The sequence below is a fragment of the Oncorhynchus keta genome, chromosome 28 (assembly GCF_023373465.1).
Source record: "Oncorhynchus keta strain PuntledgeMale-10-30-2019 chromosome 28, Oket_V2, whole genome shotgun sequence".
Classification (NCBI taxonomy): domain Eukaryota; kingdom Metazoa; phylum Chordata; class Actinopteri; order Salmoniformes; family Salmonidae; genus Oncorhynchus; species Oncorhynchus keta.
The window spans coordinates 31,304,239-31,319,514 of record NC_068448.1 but is presented as its reverse complement, the minus strand read 5'-3'; the positions used below and the strand labels follow the sequence as shown (position 1 = coordinate 31,319,514).

The 15,276-nt window shown below is 45.9% G+C and overlaps 1 protein-coding gene across 5 annotated transcripts in view; it reads left to right on the top strand.

Moving 5' to 3' along the window:
- The window catches only part of LOC118375220 (extracellular sulfatase Sulf-2-like), a 181,238-nt gene that overhangs the window by 162,310 nt on the left and 3,652 nt on the right, over positions 1-15,276 (top strand). For 3 of the 5 annotated variants that reach the window (XM_052482747.1, XM_052482750.1, XM_052482748.1), the window contains 12 exons: positions 2,324-2,452; positions 4,100-4,156; positions 7,782-7,917; positions 10,575-10,800; positions 11,371-11,668; positions 11,765-11,861; positions 12,231-12,325; positions 12,503-12,562; positions 12,713-12,876; positions 12,944-13,086; positions 13,520-13,643; positions 14,162-14,195. In XM_052482747.1, coding sequence (XP_052338707.1) covers positions 2,324-2,452; positions 4,100-4,156; positions 7,782-7,917; positions 10,575-10,800; positions 11,371-11,668; positions 11,765-11,861; positions 12,231-12,325; positions 12,503-12,562; positions 12,713-12,876; positions 12,944-13,086; positions 13,520-13,643; positions 14,162-14,195 — 1,563 coding nt within the window. The remainder of the gene's footprint in view (positions 1-2,323; positions 2,453-4,099; positions 4,157-7,781; positions 7,918-10,574; positions 10,801-11,370; positions 11,669-11,764; positions 11,862-12,230; positions 12,326-12,502; positions 12,563-12,712; positions 12,877-12,943; positions 13,087-13,519; positions 13,644-14,161; positions 14,196-15,276) is intronic. The other 2 variants (XM_052482749.1, XM_052482751.1) reach the window with 1 other exon arrangement.

Here is a 15,276-nt window from a genome sequence, read left to right as displayed (position 1 = left end):
CACAGAGTTATCGGAATTGTTGTTCAATTTAAATGTTTGAATATGAAATTATTGGTGAAGAGATTAAATGTAATTTTAGCTTCCAAATGAGAGATTTGGGTTTTCATAAGGTAGGGCTCTGCTCAATCAGTGGCCCACCCCTGTGAAGGGACATGGGTTATAAAACTTTTCAAACACGCTCTCCTCTCCCGTCCTATAAAAAGCCTTGACGACAATATAACCTCCTGTTCCGAGGATGTGAGGACGACGGTCCGATGTCAGAATGGTTCAGATATTCACTACAGAACGAAGCCAATATCAGCATGAGCTTTGGTTGCGAATGGTATGAACTTTGAACTCTTATTCACTACAGAAGTGATACCTCCTAGCCGTTGAGTTAGCAACAGCAGCTGCAAACGAGGGTTAGGAAGGAACAGACAAGAGTATCCCGTCTATCACACAACGACGTTACTACAACATATCCAATTGACCACCAGAGACATTCTTCAAAGGACAAAGGACTCGGTTTGGCAACACGGCCTTCCATCTACCACCAACCTACTGAAGCGCAGCTCAGAGTAAATATTTATTGCATTTTCCTTTTCCAAATGGACGGTAATTTAGAATGCATAAGATACTGTATTTACAATAGCACAGCTTCTTCCTTTGTTACTCAGTCTTCCCGCTCTTTCACTCAAACCCAGCCCCTTTTCTTTTGTGTAACAAGCTGTCTTATATGTTCCGCCCGCTAGGGACGTTTTCCTTTATGACGTCATTTGTAATCAAGTTATGATTAATTTTATGTGTAATTCTGTGTGATTAGTTTGGTATTTAGTAAATAAATAATTAAACCCAATTTTGTATTGCTGATTCAACTTGTTAGCCAGGGTTCGGGAAAGATAAACCAAGAATTTACAACTTTCAGATGAGACTGAATTAAGGTGACGATTAATATTGACTGCTATTGATGTAAAATATTACTAGGTCTTTAAGAGTTTATTCGGAAGATAACAGCTCTAAATATTATTTTGTGGTGCCCGACTCTCTAGTTAATTACATTTACATGATTACGGAGAAATTATTTTATAGAATAGCCCGTCATAGCACTTAATAATAGCCAAAGACACGACAACAGTTTACATTCGGTTTTAGTCATTTTAAATAAATAAAATGTAATCAAACGGATTCGACACCTCTGATTTAGAGGGTCGGTTTAACATCACCACTCGGTGTTAAGTCCTGTAGAGCCAGGGATTAGGTCACTCAGACCATCATCCATGTCCCTCTGTGCTCCTGCTCTATGTCATCACCTCTCAGCAATGCACAGCCAGTCTTATCACCCCACCCCAGCTTCAACCGGGACCCACCTCTCCCCAATCCTCTGGCTCTCCTTCCTCTCCCTTTCTCTCCTCTCATTTTCTCTCCTACCCTTAGTCCGACACAAGGTTTTGGGCATTAGTGTTGTTTACCACTGGCACGGTGTCTCTGCACTCTGTTCCCTGGAAAAGCAGATTACGACAGCAAAAGCCGTTTCACGAGGAGATCATGGGATTTCTCAGTTAGTGAAAAAGTGGATGGAGTGGGGGGAAGATTTAGGGAGGGGGGTGAGAGCCTAAAGGCTCCCACGTGCTACCCAGCCGAAACATTTTGTGATGTTTTTGTTCGTTTTGTACTTCTGTAAATGTGTTTTTCTGCTGCTCGGGCACACATACATTTTTCTAGAGGCAAGCCGAAGTCAGTAGCTGAAGTCTATTCCCCTCAGTGATTGGTCAACAGTCGGGATTCTTCAATGAAGTCTTTGTTGTCATTCAACAAGAGACAACTCTTTTTCATGCACATTTTTTTAAATTGAGTTAGATCAAATTACTTGAATAAGATCTCCTCTGAAAAAACTGCAAAATTAATGACAGATTTCTTGAGTTATCTTAGATTAATTCGGACTATTCTGAGGAATACAGTGTCACAAAATGGACAAACAATATTGCCGCTTTTTTTCCCCTTTTGAAGCTGTCTTTTAAGGGACTCGTTCGGGTTTGGCGCCTTAAGGGTTAAATACCCCCCCCCCGCTTCCTTTTCCTCTCTCTGTCCTGAGGGTAATATTCCCTCCTGCCTAGATCTCTGGAGCAGTTATTTGTCATCTTCCCCTGCCTCCTCTACTCTCTCTCTCTCTGTCTCTCGCTCTCTCTCGCTCTCTCTCTCTGTCTCTCGCTCTCTCTCTCTGTCTCTCTCTCCACACAGACCCCTTTCTCCCTCTCTCTTATCAGCTGACTTTAACTGACCAGATACCATCTGACGATGCCTGGTAACGACCTCTATCCCATTATCTCCCCCTGCGTCTCCATAGCAACCCTCACATGGTGCTGAACATTGACCTGGCACCCACCATCCTGGACATCGCTGGCATGGACGTCCCTCCTGACATGGACGGCAAGTCCATCCTCAAGCTGCTGGACATAGAGAGACCAGTCAACAGGTGGGATATGGAGCCAAAAGGGAAACATCCTGCCCAGGGATATTTTATGGCACGCTCATATAATATGTGTATTCTGTATGTTGGCAGGCCATAGATCACTGATAGAAGTAGCTATATATCCTCTAGGTGATTTATATTATTATGAGTCGTATATTGGCACAGGCCACTGACAGGTCTGAGTTCCCTCATGGTTCCTGCTATACTCTGGTAAAATCACTGCAAAAGAGCCAAATCTAACACCTGAGTTTTCCTCAAAACTGTGGACCTGGCCCGGCATGCCAGGTTACCATGGCATCCGTTGAGATTACATACACATCCCAGCGACACCTTTTCCTCCTGCCCAGCTTGGATATTGCTTTCGTTAATGAAAATATGAAATAATCCTTCTCCATTCTTCCAAGATGTGTCAACGGGGACCTGTGGTAATAACTACAGGAGCTTCCCTGCCAACGCCATCGAGTGAAGGAAGGTCTTTCACCAGCGGATGAGTGTGTGTGTGTGTGTGTGTGTGTGTGTGTGTGTGTGTGTGTGTGTGTGTGTGTGTGTGTGTGTGTGTGTGTGTGTGTGTGTGTGTGTGTGTGTGTGTGTGTGTGTGTGTGTGTGTGTGTGTTGAGGGATTCTCTATTCCCTCTTCCAGCTTTGCAGCTGCAATCAGGGAGAGATGGACTCGCCAGCCTGTGAAATTGTCTGGCAGACAGAGGAGGCTGGGAGGCTAGCTGGCTGGTCTGATGTGGGGATGGGTTTTTGGAAGAGAGGAGGACAAGAGACTGGGTGGGATGGAGGAGAGCAGACCTGTGCTGGGTGTCTGCCTGGTCACTACTGCTGGCTGTGATGCCAATACCCCTCACAGAGATGAGAAAGAGATGGAGACCGAGAGAAAAGGCAATGAAAGAAGAGAGATGGAGAAAGAAAGGGCAAGGGAGGGAGAAGGAAAGGGCGAGGGAGGGAGAGGGAGGGAGAAGGAGAGATGGAGAAGGAAAGGGCGAGGGAGGGAGAAGGAAAGGGCGAGGCAGGGAGAGGGAGGGAGAAGGAAAGGGCGAGGGAGGGAGAGGAAGGGAGAAGGAAAGGGGGAGGGAGGGAGAGGGAGGGAGAAGGAAAGGGCGAGGGAGGGAGAAGGAAAGGGCGAGGGAGGGAGAGGGAGGGAGAAGGAAAGGGCGAGGGAGGGAGAGGGAAGGGCGAGGGAGGGAGAGGGAGGGAGAAGGAAAGGGCGAGGGAGGGAGTAGGAAAGGGCGAGGGAGGGAGAAGGAAAAGGTGAGGGAGGGAGAGGGAGGGAGAAGGAAAGGGCGAGGGAGGGAGCAGTGCGGGGGTCGATGGATCGATAACTCATATCTGAACACCCGGCCAGGAGAAGGTCAGAGCACCCAGACAAGAGACCAATTCATTCCACACACTTTCTTCCACATTCGATCACTCTTTCCCCCATCCTTTTCCTAAAGAACACCTGAAGTGTGGTGTCAATAGATTTCCATTTGAGATCATTTGACCCAGGGCTGGTTTTGATCTCCCTTCCAACCTGTTGCCTTTAGTAATCACTGGAGGCCTGAAGGAATTCTGATTTCCTCAAGCGTTACATTGCGTTCTGAATGTAGAACCTGGTCAATGAAGGAGATGGCCGATCAATTTGTCCTTTTCTCTCATGATTCTCAGGTTCCAGGTGAACAAGAAGGGGAAGGTGTGGCGTGACTCATTCCTGGTGGAGAGAGGGTGAGTCACGAGTAATAATGTCACTGTTTTAAATAACCATACTGCAGTTTATTTTTAATGTCTCTGTGTACCAATTAAGTCATCTGGTTACATCCATCTGAGTGTGTAATAGGGGATGGAGTAGGAAAGTCTCAATGCCTCATTATCTTATGAGTTTCTTGCCTTTAATATTACCCTACTGATACTTGATATCAAACCAAATCAGGCAAAGCTGTGGTTTACAGAATATTGTCATGACTAATTAGCATCTTGGACCAGCCAGTAACAACCTACTGAATATACAGCTAAAAAATATAAATTCAACATGCAACAATCTCAAAGATTTAACTGAGTTCCAGTTCATAGAAGGAAATCAGTCAATTGAAATAAATGCATTAGGCCCTAATCTATGGATTTCACTGGGAATACAAATATGCATCTGTTGGTCACAGATACCTTAAAAAAAAGGTAGGGGCTTGGGTCAGAAAACCAGTCAGTGTCTGGTGTGACCACCATTTGCCTCATGCAGTTGATCAGGCTGTGGAATGTTGTCCCACTCCTCTTCAATGGCTGTGCAATGTTGCTGGATATACTGTATGCAGGCCATGGAATAACTGTAACATGTTCAGCTTCCAGGAATCGTGTACAGATCCTTGCGACATGGGTCTGTGCTTTATCATGCTGAAACATGAGGTGATGGCGGCAGATGAATGGCACGACAATGGGCCTCGGGATCTTGTCATGGTATCTCTGTGCATTCAAATTGCCATCGATAAAATGTCATTGTGTTTCGTTGTCAGTACCTTATGCCATAAACCCACCGCCACCATAGGGCACGTTGACATCAGCAATCTGCTCGCCCACACAACGACATACACGCTGAAACCGGGATTCATCCATGAAGAGCCCACTGATCCAGCGTGCCTGAAGCCATCGTAGGAGAGCACTGAAGTTGGTTACGACGCTGAACTGCGGTCAGGTCAAGACCCTGGTGAGGACGGCGAGCATGTAGATGAGCTTCCCTGAGATGGTTTCTGATAGTTTGTGCAGAAATTCTTCGGTTGTCCAAACCCACCGTTTCATCAGCTGTCCAGGTGGCTGGTCGCAGACGATCCCGCAGGTGAAGAAGCTGGATGTGGAGGTCCTGGCTGGTGTGGTTACACTTGGTCTGAGGTGAAGAAGCTGGATGTGGAGGTCCTGGCTGGTGTGGTTACACTTGGTCTGAGGTGAAGAAGCTGGATGTGGAGGTCCTGGTTGTCGTGGTTACACTTGGTCTGAGGTGAAGAAGCTGGATGTGGAGGTCCTGGCTGGTGTGGTTACACTTGGTCTGAGGTGAAGAAGCTGGATGTGGAGGTCCTGGCTGGTGTGGTTACACTTGGTCTGAGGTGAAGAAGCTGGATGTGGAGGTCCTGGCTGGTGTGGTTACACTTGGTCTGAGGTGAAGAAGCTGGATGTGGAGGTCCTGGCTGGTGTGGTTACACTTGGTCTGAGGTGAAGAAGCTGGATGTGGAGGTCCTGGCTGGTGTGGTTACACTTGGTCTGAGGTGAAGAAGCTGGATGTGGAGGTCCTGGTTGTCGTGGTTACACTTGGTCTGAGGTGAAGAAGCTGGATGTGGAGGTCCTGGTTGGCGTGGTTACACTTGGTCTGCGGTTGTGAGGCCTGTTGGACGTACAGTGCATTCAGAAAGTATTCAGAACATTTGACTTTGTCCACATTTTGTTACATTACAGCCTTATTCTGAAATGGATTCAATTGTTTTTTCCCTCGTGGGCTTCTTCACTTTTGGCTACTTTCTGCGTTGAAACTGCCTGATGCACAAGCAATAAGACAGACTGTTACCCAGCCCATTCAAGCAGAGGAAAATAAGCCCTCAACCCTCTCCCATCCTCAATCAGAAGCAGTGCAGAGACAGTCAAGCATACGTACAGTGTAACCCCCAGGTTAGAAAAGTGCCTAGTCCCCAAAACCAGCTGTCATGCAAAGATGCAGAGGAAAGCAAGAGAAACTGCACACAACACCAAAAAACACCCTCGCCCCACACGTACAGTGCATATTCAGACCCCTTGACTTTTCCCACTTTTTTTTTACATTTCAGCCATTCTAAAATTGATTAAATATATATTTTTTCCTCATCAATATACACACAATACCCCATAATGACAAAGTAAAAACAGGTTTTTGGAAATGTTTGCAAATTTATAAAATAAAAAAAATAAAAAATATCACATTTACATAAGTATTCAGACCCTTTACTCAGTACTTTGTTGATGCATCTTTGGCAGCGATTACAGCCTCGAGTCTTCTTGGGTATTATGCTACAAGTTTGGCACACCCATATTTGGGGAGTTTCTCCCATTCTTCTGTGCAGATCCTCACAAGCTCTGTCATGTTAGATGGGGAGCGTCGCTGCACGGCTATTTAAAGGTCTCTCCAAAGATGTTAGATCGGGTTCAAGTCCGGGCTCTGGCTGGGTCACTCAAGGACATTCAGAGACTTGTCCCAAAGCCTCTCCTGCATTGTCTTAGCTGTGTGTTTAGGCTCGTTCTCCAGTTGGAAGGGGAACCTTCACTCCAGTCTGAGGTCCTAAGTGCTCTGGAGCAGGTTTTCATCAAGGATCTCTGTACTTTGCTCGGTTCATCTTTTCCTTGATCCTGACTAGTCTCCCAGTCCCTGCCGCTGAAAAACATCCCCACAGCATGATGCTGCCACCACCATGCTTCACCATAGGGATGATGCCAGGTTTCCTCCAAACGTGATGCTTGACATTCAGGCCAAAGAGTTCAACCTTGGTTTAATCAGACCAGAGAATATTGTTTCTTATGGTCTGAGAGTCTTTAGGTGCATTTTGGAAAACTCTAAGAGGGCTGTCATATATTTTACTGAGGAGTGGCTTCAGTCTGGCCCCTCTACCATAAAGGCCTGATTGGTGGAGTGCTGCAGAGATGGTTGACCTTCTGGAAGCTCTGTCAGAGTGACCATCAGGTTCTTGGCCACCTCCCTGACCAAGGCCCTTCTCTCCCAATTGCTTGTTTGGCTGGGCGTCCTGCTCTAGGAAGAGTCTTGGTGGTTCCAAACTTCTTCCATTTAAGAATGATGGAGGCCACTGTGTTCTTGGGGACCTTCAATCCTGCATAAATGTTTTGGTACCCTTCCCCAGATCTGTGCCTCGGCATAATCCTGTCTCGGAGCTCGACGGACACTTCCTTTGACCTTATGACTTTGTTTTTGCTCTGACATGGACTGTGATGAAATTAACATTAAAATGAAATAAACATTAGAAATTAAATGAACATTAGAAATGAACATTAAATTATCTGGCAACGAAAGAATTAGATATATTCTGAACAATAAATGATCAACATTTGATCAAATCTGGCAGCCATTCCTCTCCTACTTGGACGAGTCGGCGCTGTGAATTTGTACTTATTAACGCACTCTCAATGGCAAAGGAGAAACGCTCAGAAACAGGGACGTAAACAAATTTGTGCACTACATTTGAGAGAAATATGTTTTTTGTGCGTATGGAATTCCTGCTGTCTTTTATATTTCAGCTCATTAAAAATGGGACCAACACTTTACATGTTGCATTTATATTTTTGTTCAGTACAGTTCCATAACTGTGTGTGTGTGTGTGTGTTATCACAGGAAGCTGCTTCACATACGTGATGCGCCTCCAGGGAAGGATGTGGCCCAGGAGGAGAACTTCCTGCCTAAGTACCAGAGGGTCAAGGACTTGTGTCAGAGAGCAGAGTACCAGACACCCTGCCAACAGCTGGGACAGGTAGGCAGCAGGCACACACACATTATATGGTCAACCTTGAATTAACAGTCAAATTCCCAGTAACACACACACTCAGACTCACAGATGCACAAGCATAACACTCTAGACGGAAGACACTTAAGACATATGAAGACGCTTGACAGTTGACACGGTGCCTTCGGAAAGTATTCAGACCCCTTGACCTTTTCCATATTTTGTTACGTTACAGCCTTATTCTAAAATGTATTAAATATATGAAAAGTCCTCATCAATCTACACTCAATACCCCATAATGACAAAGTGAAAACTGTTTTTTAAAAATGTTTGCAAATGTATTAAAGATTAAAAACAGAAATACCTTATTTACGTAAGTATTCAGACCCATTGCTATGAGACTCGAAATTGAGCTCAGGTGTGTCCTGTTTCCATTGATCATCCTTGAGATGTTTCTACAACTTGATTGGAGTCCACCTGTGGTAAATTCAATTGATTGGACATGATTTGAAAAGGCACACACCTGTCTATATAAGGTCCCACAGTTGACAGTGCATGTCAGAGCAATAACCAAGCCACGAGGTTGAAGGAATTGTCCTCAGAGCTCCGAGACAGGATTGTGTTGAGGCACAGATCTGGGGAAGGGTAACAAAACATTTCTGCAGCATTGAAGGTCCCCAAGAACACAGTTGCCTCCATCATTCATAAATGGAAGAAGTTTGGAGCCATCAAGACTCTTCCTAGAGCTGGCCGCCCGGCCAAACTGAGCAATTGTTGGAAAAGGGCCTTGGTTAGGGAGGTGACCAAGAACCGATGGTCACTCTGAAGAAGCTCCAGAGTTCCTCTGTGGAGATAGGAGAACCTTCCAGAAGGACAACCATCTCTGCAGCACCACCAATCAGGCCTTTATGGTAGAGTGGCCAGACGGAAGCCACTCCTCAGTAAAAGTTATATGACAGCCCGCTTGGAGTTTGCCAAAAGGCACCTAAAGACTCTCAGACCATGAAAAACAAGATTTTCTGGTCTGATGAAACCAAGATTGAACTCGTTGGCCTGAATGCCAAGCTTCACGTCTGGAGGAAACCAGGCACCATCCCTACAGTAAAGCAAGGTGGTGGCAGCATCATGCTGTGGGGATGTTTTTAAGCGGCAAGGACTGGAAGACTAGTCAGGATCGAGGGTAAGATGAACGGCGCAAAGCACTGAGAGATCCTTGATGAAAACCTGCTCCAGAGCGCTCAGGATCTCAGACTGGGGCAAAGGTTCACCTTCCAACAGGACAACAACCTTAATTAAGCACACAGCCAAGATAACGTAGGAGTGGCTTCAGAACAAGTCTCTGAATGTCCTTGAGTGACCCAGCCACAGCCCAGACACAACCCGATTTGAACATCTCTGGAGAGAACTGAAAATAGCTGTACAACTACGCTCCCCATCCAACCTGACAGAGCTTGAGAGGATCTGCAGAGAAGAATAGGAGAAAGATTGATGAGCGAGTTACAAAATATGTTTTATCCATTTTAGAATAAAGCTGTAATGAAACAACATGTGGACAAAGTCGAGGGGTCTGAATACTTTCCGACTAAGTCACTTCCAATCATCCATCTCTTCTTGGCATTCCACCTCCATTAGTATCAGTTAATTGGTATGTCTGATATTCTACTTAAAATGGCTCTGTATTCTCTTGATCACCTGCTGGTGTAGAGAGATAGTGAGTTGCTGGGTTTTGTTATTTTGGAGAGGTATAGGGAAGGAGTGGAGTATATACCCTGCAGGTTGGTTTCTCAGTGGGTGTAGACAGGATAGACAGGTGCTTTTGTCACTCTCTGTCCCCAATGACAGACAGACAGGAGGACCAACCTTTGAAACTGAAGAGCTGTGTTTCAGGTGATTAGGCTTTGAGTCAGGTCTGTTGCCATAGCTATGACCCCCAGGCCACACACACATGAACACCCCCCCTCCACCTCGCTAATGACAGACAGTGGGGGAGTGTGCGTGACAGTTCTTTAGCTGTCAGATCAAACGCACCTGCAATTTCAAGCTCTTAGATCTATCTTAACAACGTTGACCATAACAGTAGTTCCCGAGGGGTCTCTGTATCCAACCTATCAATCTCCCCCACTCTCACTTCTCTTTCTTCCTCTCTCTCCTGAAGTAGAAAGTCCTTTCTCACTGTCAGCGGCTCTCTTCTTCTCTCTTGGATCCTGTTGGATTTCCTCTTTGACACGTCTACTCCCGTTCCCCATCTGACATCGAATATGTTAATTAGAAAGCTCTCTCTGTAAAGTAACCACTGACAGAGAAAGTGTCAACAGACTCTGTATCATAAATAGATGGAGACGGAGCTGCAGCAGCCCTGCTTGGTCCTCTGTCTGTGTACACTACTGTGCTGTAGCTGCCTGTTCATTATGACAGAATGGGACGGTGTGGGAGCAGAGATGAGAAGGGGAAGAGACGAGGATCTTGTCACATGCCATGGTTTGTCATCATCACCTGTTAACTGCAGTTGAAACAACATCACAGATGTGGGAATGGACGTTCATTTGAGGCTACTTAGCGCCGCTTGTTTCCACCTGCAAGTCATTTCACCTCGAAAAGCATGGCGTGTGTGTGTGTGTGTAAAGACTCACTATAGGTTCCTCTCCGTGTTATCTTATGTCCCCCTCTCCTCTGTCTCCCTGCAGAAGTGGCAGTGTTTGGAGGATGCCACAGGGAAGCTGAGGCTGTATAAGTGCAAGGGCATGGCCAGCATGTCGGCAGCCCGGAAGGATGGCCCTGCCAACATCAAGTCCAAGTACTACCCCCAGCACAAGGTGGAGCGCAACACAGAGCATGATGGCTGTAACTGTGACCAGCACCCCAGCTTCAGACTCAGCACCTTGAAGAAGAAGAAGTTGCTCTCCAAGAAGAGTAAGTGGAGTGGAAAGAATGTTTCTCTCGCACTCATAAACAAACACTCTTGTCACACACACAAAATTCTGCTTTACAAAATACCTTGCATGAACGCAGTCTCACTTCTTGTCACGGATGTGGAATTTGGGCGTCACCTTGTGGAGACAATAATACCTATTTGGTCCACTCATTCCGACAAGAGCCGTTACATCAATGATGCTCTACACCCCTCAAATAAAAATCTGGACCTCAAAGCCAGTTCCACTGCTGTTTCATTTCCCCCCTCTAATCAGGAACTGATTTAGACCTGGGACACCAGGTGTGTACAATTAATTATAAGATAGAACAGAAAGCCAGCAGGCTCTGGACCTTGTAGGGTAAGATTGGAATACCTCTACTCTACATTATACAAGGCTTGTTTGGTCACATAAACTGAAATTAGGTGAACATGATAGAATTTTGTCAACCAGTAAATGGCGGAGCGATTTCTACATATTTCACCTTTAATGAGTACCATAGGGCCTGATAGGGTTTATATACTGACTGTAGCAATCCCTCCACTATCTCACCCTGCCCTCCTCCTGACAGAGATGAAAGCCATCAAGAGCTACGCCCGTAACCGTTACACCCGCTCTGTGGAGATGGAGATAGGAGGGGACCTGTATGCTGTAGACTTGGAGGATGGATACCAGCCTGTACCGGCCCCCAGGAACCTCAGCCAGGCTGGGGCCAGGACCCCACGCGACGACACTGAGGACGACTTCAGTGGCATGGGGGTCACTGTCACTGTCACCCCCAGGACTAGCAGCAACAGTCTAGCTATTGTATCTTCTGGAATCAAAGTCACACACAGGTCAGGGAGTGTGTGGATGTTCAATGTGGATGGGTGGGTTTGTTTGTAGTGTGTTAGTACTGCATGTTGAGTGTATTGTTGTGTTAGTTATTGATTAGGCTAAATGCTCAGTGTGTATCCTGTCCTCAGGTGCTCTATTCTGGCCAATGACACAGTGAAGTGTGATACAGGGATCTATAAGTCCCTGCAGGCCTGGAAGGACCACAAACTCCACATCGATCACGAGGTGAGTCTTCTCAGCCACTCACATAACTGATGTTTTATTCCTCAATGCAGTTGATTATCTTCAGTGGTCACAGTGATCGTGTCATGACAATCAATAACGGACAATGAAATCGATGACAATTATGGATAGCATCAAGTCAGTCAGTCATGGAAGGAGCAGGTGTTCCTAATGTTATGTACACTCAGTGCATATGCCATTGAGCAGACACTTTATTCCAAACAATGTACAGTTATGCCTGCATACATTTTACATACCTGTGGCCCCGGTAATCCAACTTCTGGCATTGCAAGCGCCATGCTCTACCAACGGAGCTACAGAAGCCCTCATTGTTGTGATATTCCTCTATCTAATGCCCTGCATCTCTGTTAGATTGAGACCCTGCAAACAAAGATCAAGAACCTAAGAGAGGTTAGGGGTCACCTGAAGAAAGCCCGCCCAGAGGAGTGTGACTGCAACCACTACATGTAAGGACCAAACAACCTCTTAGGAATAATATATCGTTGTATTACCAATATCCTTCCACATACTAAATGGCAGCATTAGATACGCTTACAGTGAAGATAACGGCTGTCTGCCAGACTTGAAGAGGTTTACTCCATGCTCATAAAGACTGATTATGTAAATATCTGTCTGTGTTTCAGCTACAAGTCTAAGTATAAGAGTAAGCTCAGGCACAAAGGAGGCAGCATTCACCCATTCAGGTAAGGGGGTGGGTTTGTGTATAAGAAAGGGACATATACTGTTTGTGTGCTTCTGCCTGTGTAGTGATTGCATATCTACAGTGTGTATTTGAATGTGCCATTGTGCCACTGTGTGATGTGTGTATTTCTATGTGTCTGTGACGTCATCAGGAAGGGTCAGGATAAGAAGGCGTGGTTACTGAAAGAGCAGAAGAGGAGGAAGAAGATGCGGAAGCTGCTGAAACGTCTGAGGAACAACGACACCTGTAGCATGCCTGGTCTCACCTGCTTCACCCACGACAACCAGCACTGGCAGACCGCCCCCTTCTGGACAAGTAAGAGACTACACACACACAAACACACATACTCACACTAGCATTACTGACTATTCTCTGTCTGCAGTGGGTCCGTTCTGTGCCTGCACCAGTGCCAACAACAACACCTACTGGTGTCTGAGGACCATCAACGAGACACACAACTTCCTCTTCTGCGAGTTTGCTACTGGCTTCCTGGAGTACTTTGACCTCAACACAGATCCCTACCAGGTCAGTCCTCAATCCTCACCGCAAGCACTCCTCTGTAAAGATGCCTTCTAACATTCACTATTGGGGGCAAGTGGTTGAATCAACGTTGTTTCCACGTCATTTCAATAAAATGACGTCGAACCAATGTGGAATAGACATTGAATTGACGTCTGCGCCCAGCGGGTAGCCTGCTGCCCTGTTTCAAGATGGCAAAGTGAAAATCAGCTGTTATATAAGAGACGTTAGACCAGTACGGCCAGTATGAATACCAGTACTATTCAGTACTATACTACCAGTACATATACCTGTACACTCTCTCTCTCTCTTTCTCTCTCTCTCTCTCTCTCTCTCTCTCTCTCTCTCTCTCTCTCTCTCTCTCTCTCTCTCTCGCTCTCTCTCTTTCTCTCTCTTTCTCCCTCTCTCTCTCTCTCTCTCTCTCTCTCTCTCCGTGTAGCTGATGAATGCTGTGAACACGCTGGACCGAACCGTCTTAAACCAGCTCCACGTTCAACTCATGGAGCTCCGCAGCTGCAAGGGCCACAAGCAGTGCAACCCCCGTACCCGCAACCTGGAGCTGGGTGAGTTCCTCACACACACACACACACACACACACACACACACACACACACACACACACACACACACACACACACACACACACACACACACACACACACACACACACACACACACACACACACACACACACACACACACACAGACACACACACACACACACTATGCCAGGTTGTTGTGGGTTGTGACTACAGTCAAATGATCTCTGTTTGGCATCCTCATCCTCATCATCCTCACCACCAGACCCAAGTCATGCCTGGATTTCTGTTCTTGCATTACTTCTCATGAATCAGATCTTGAACTGCATTTTAAACAGTTACAACCGCTCCCTTCGAAATGTGTTTTGTTCCTTAAAAACGTTTTTCTACTTGTATTTATTTGAATTTCAGATAACATTTTGGCTTTAAAAGGACTGCTCTTTCTAAAGCGTTTGAAAGCCTCTCTTAACGAGGTCTCTGTGCCTTCATTGATAGGAATCTGTTCCTATATTCTCTAACCACTGCTATTGTCTCTTCTTCAGGAGGCAGAGAACGAAGCAGCTTTGATGAATACAGGTATCTTTACTCATTGACTTGAACACCAATCAGCACTTAACGATTTATTAGATATTAGTACTATATATATAAGATTTATATAAATATTCTTAAAAGATAGCACACATACTTGGTCTAGAATACATTGACAAAATACACAACACTTAGAAAATACATACAGTGCAGTTGGAAAATATTCAGACCCTTCCCTTTTCTAACTTGTTGTGACGTCACAGCCTTATCCTAAAATGGATTAAATAAATAAAACATCTACACACAATACCCCATAATGACAAAGCGAAAACAGGCTTTTAGAAAAAAAAAAAGCTAATTTATTCAAAATAAAAAACAGAAATATCTTATTTACATAAGTATTCAGACCCTTTGGGAGAAGGGCCTTGGTCAGGGAGGTGACCAAGAACCTGATGGTCACTCTGACAGAGCTCTAGAGTTCCACTGTGGATATGGGAGAACCTTCCAGAGGGGCAACCATCTCTGCAGCACTCTACCCATCAGGCCTTTATGGTGGCCAGACTGAAGCCACTCTTCAGTAAAATGCACATGACAGCCCGCTTGGACTTTGCAAAAGGCACCTAAAGGACTCTGACCATGAGAAACAAGATTCTCTGGTCGGATGAAACCCTGATGGAACTCTTGGGCCTGAATGCCAAGCGTCACGTTTGGAGGAAACCTGGCACCATTCCTACGGTGAAGCAATAGTGGTGACAGCATCATGCTGTGGGGATGTTTTTCAGCAGCAGGGACTGGTAGACTAGTCAGGATCAAGGAAAAGATGAACGGAACAAAGTACAGAGAGATCCTTGATGAAAGCACTCAGGACCTCAGACTGGGGCGAAGGTTCCCATTCCAACAGGACAACGACCCTAGGCACACAGCCACGACAACGCAGGAGTGGCTTCGCGACAAGGCTCTCTGAATATCCTTGTGTGGCCCAGCCAGAGCCCGGACTGGAACCCGATTTTAACATTTCTGGAGAGACCTGAAAATAGCTGTGCAGTGACGCTCCCCATCCAACCAGACAGAGCTTGAGAGGATCTGCAGAGAACAATGGGAGAAACTCCCCAAATACAGGTGTGCCAAG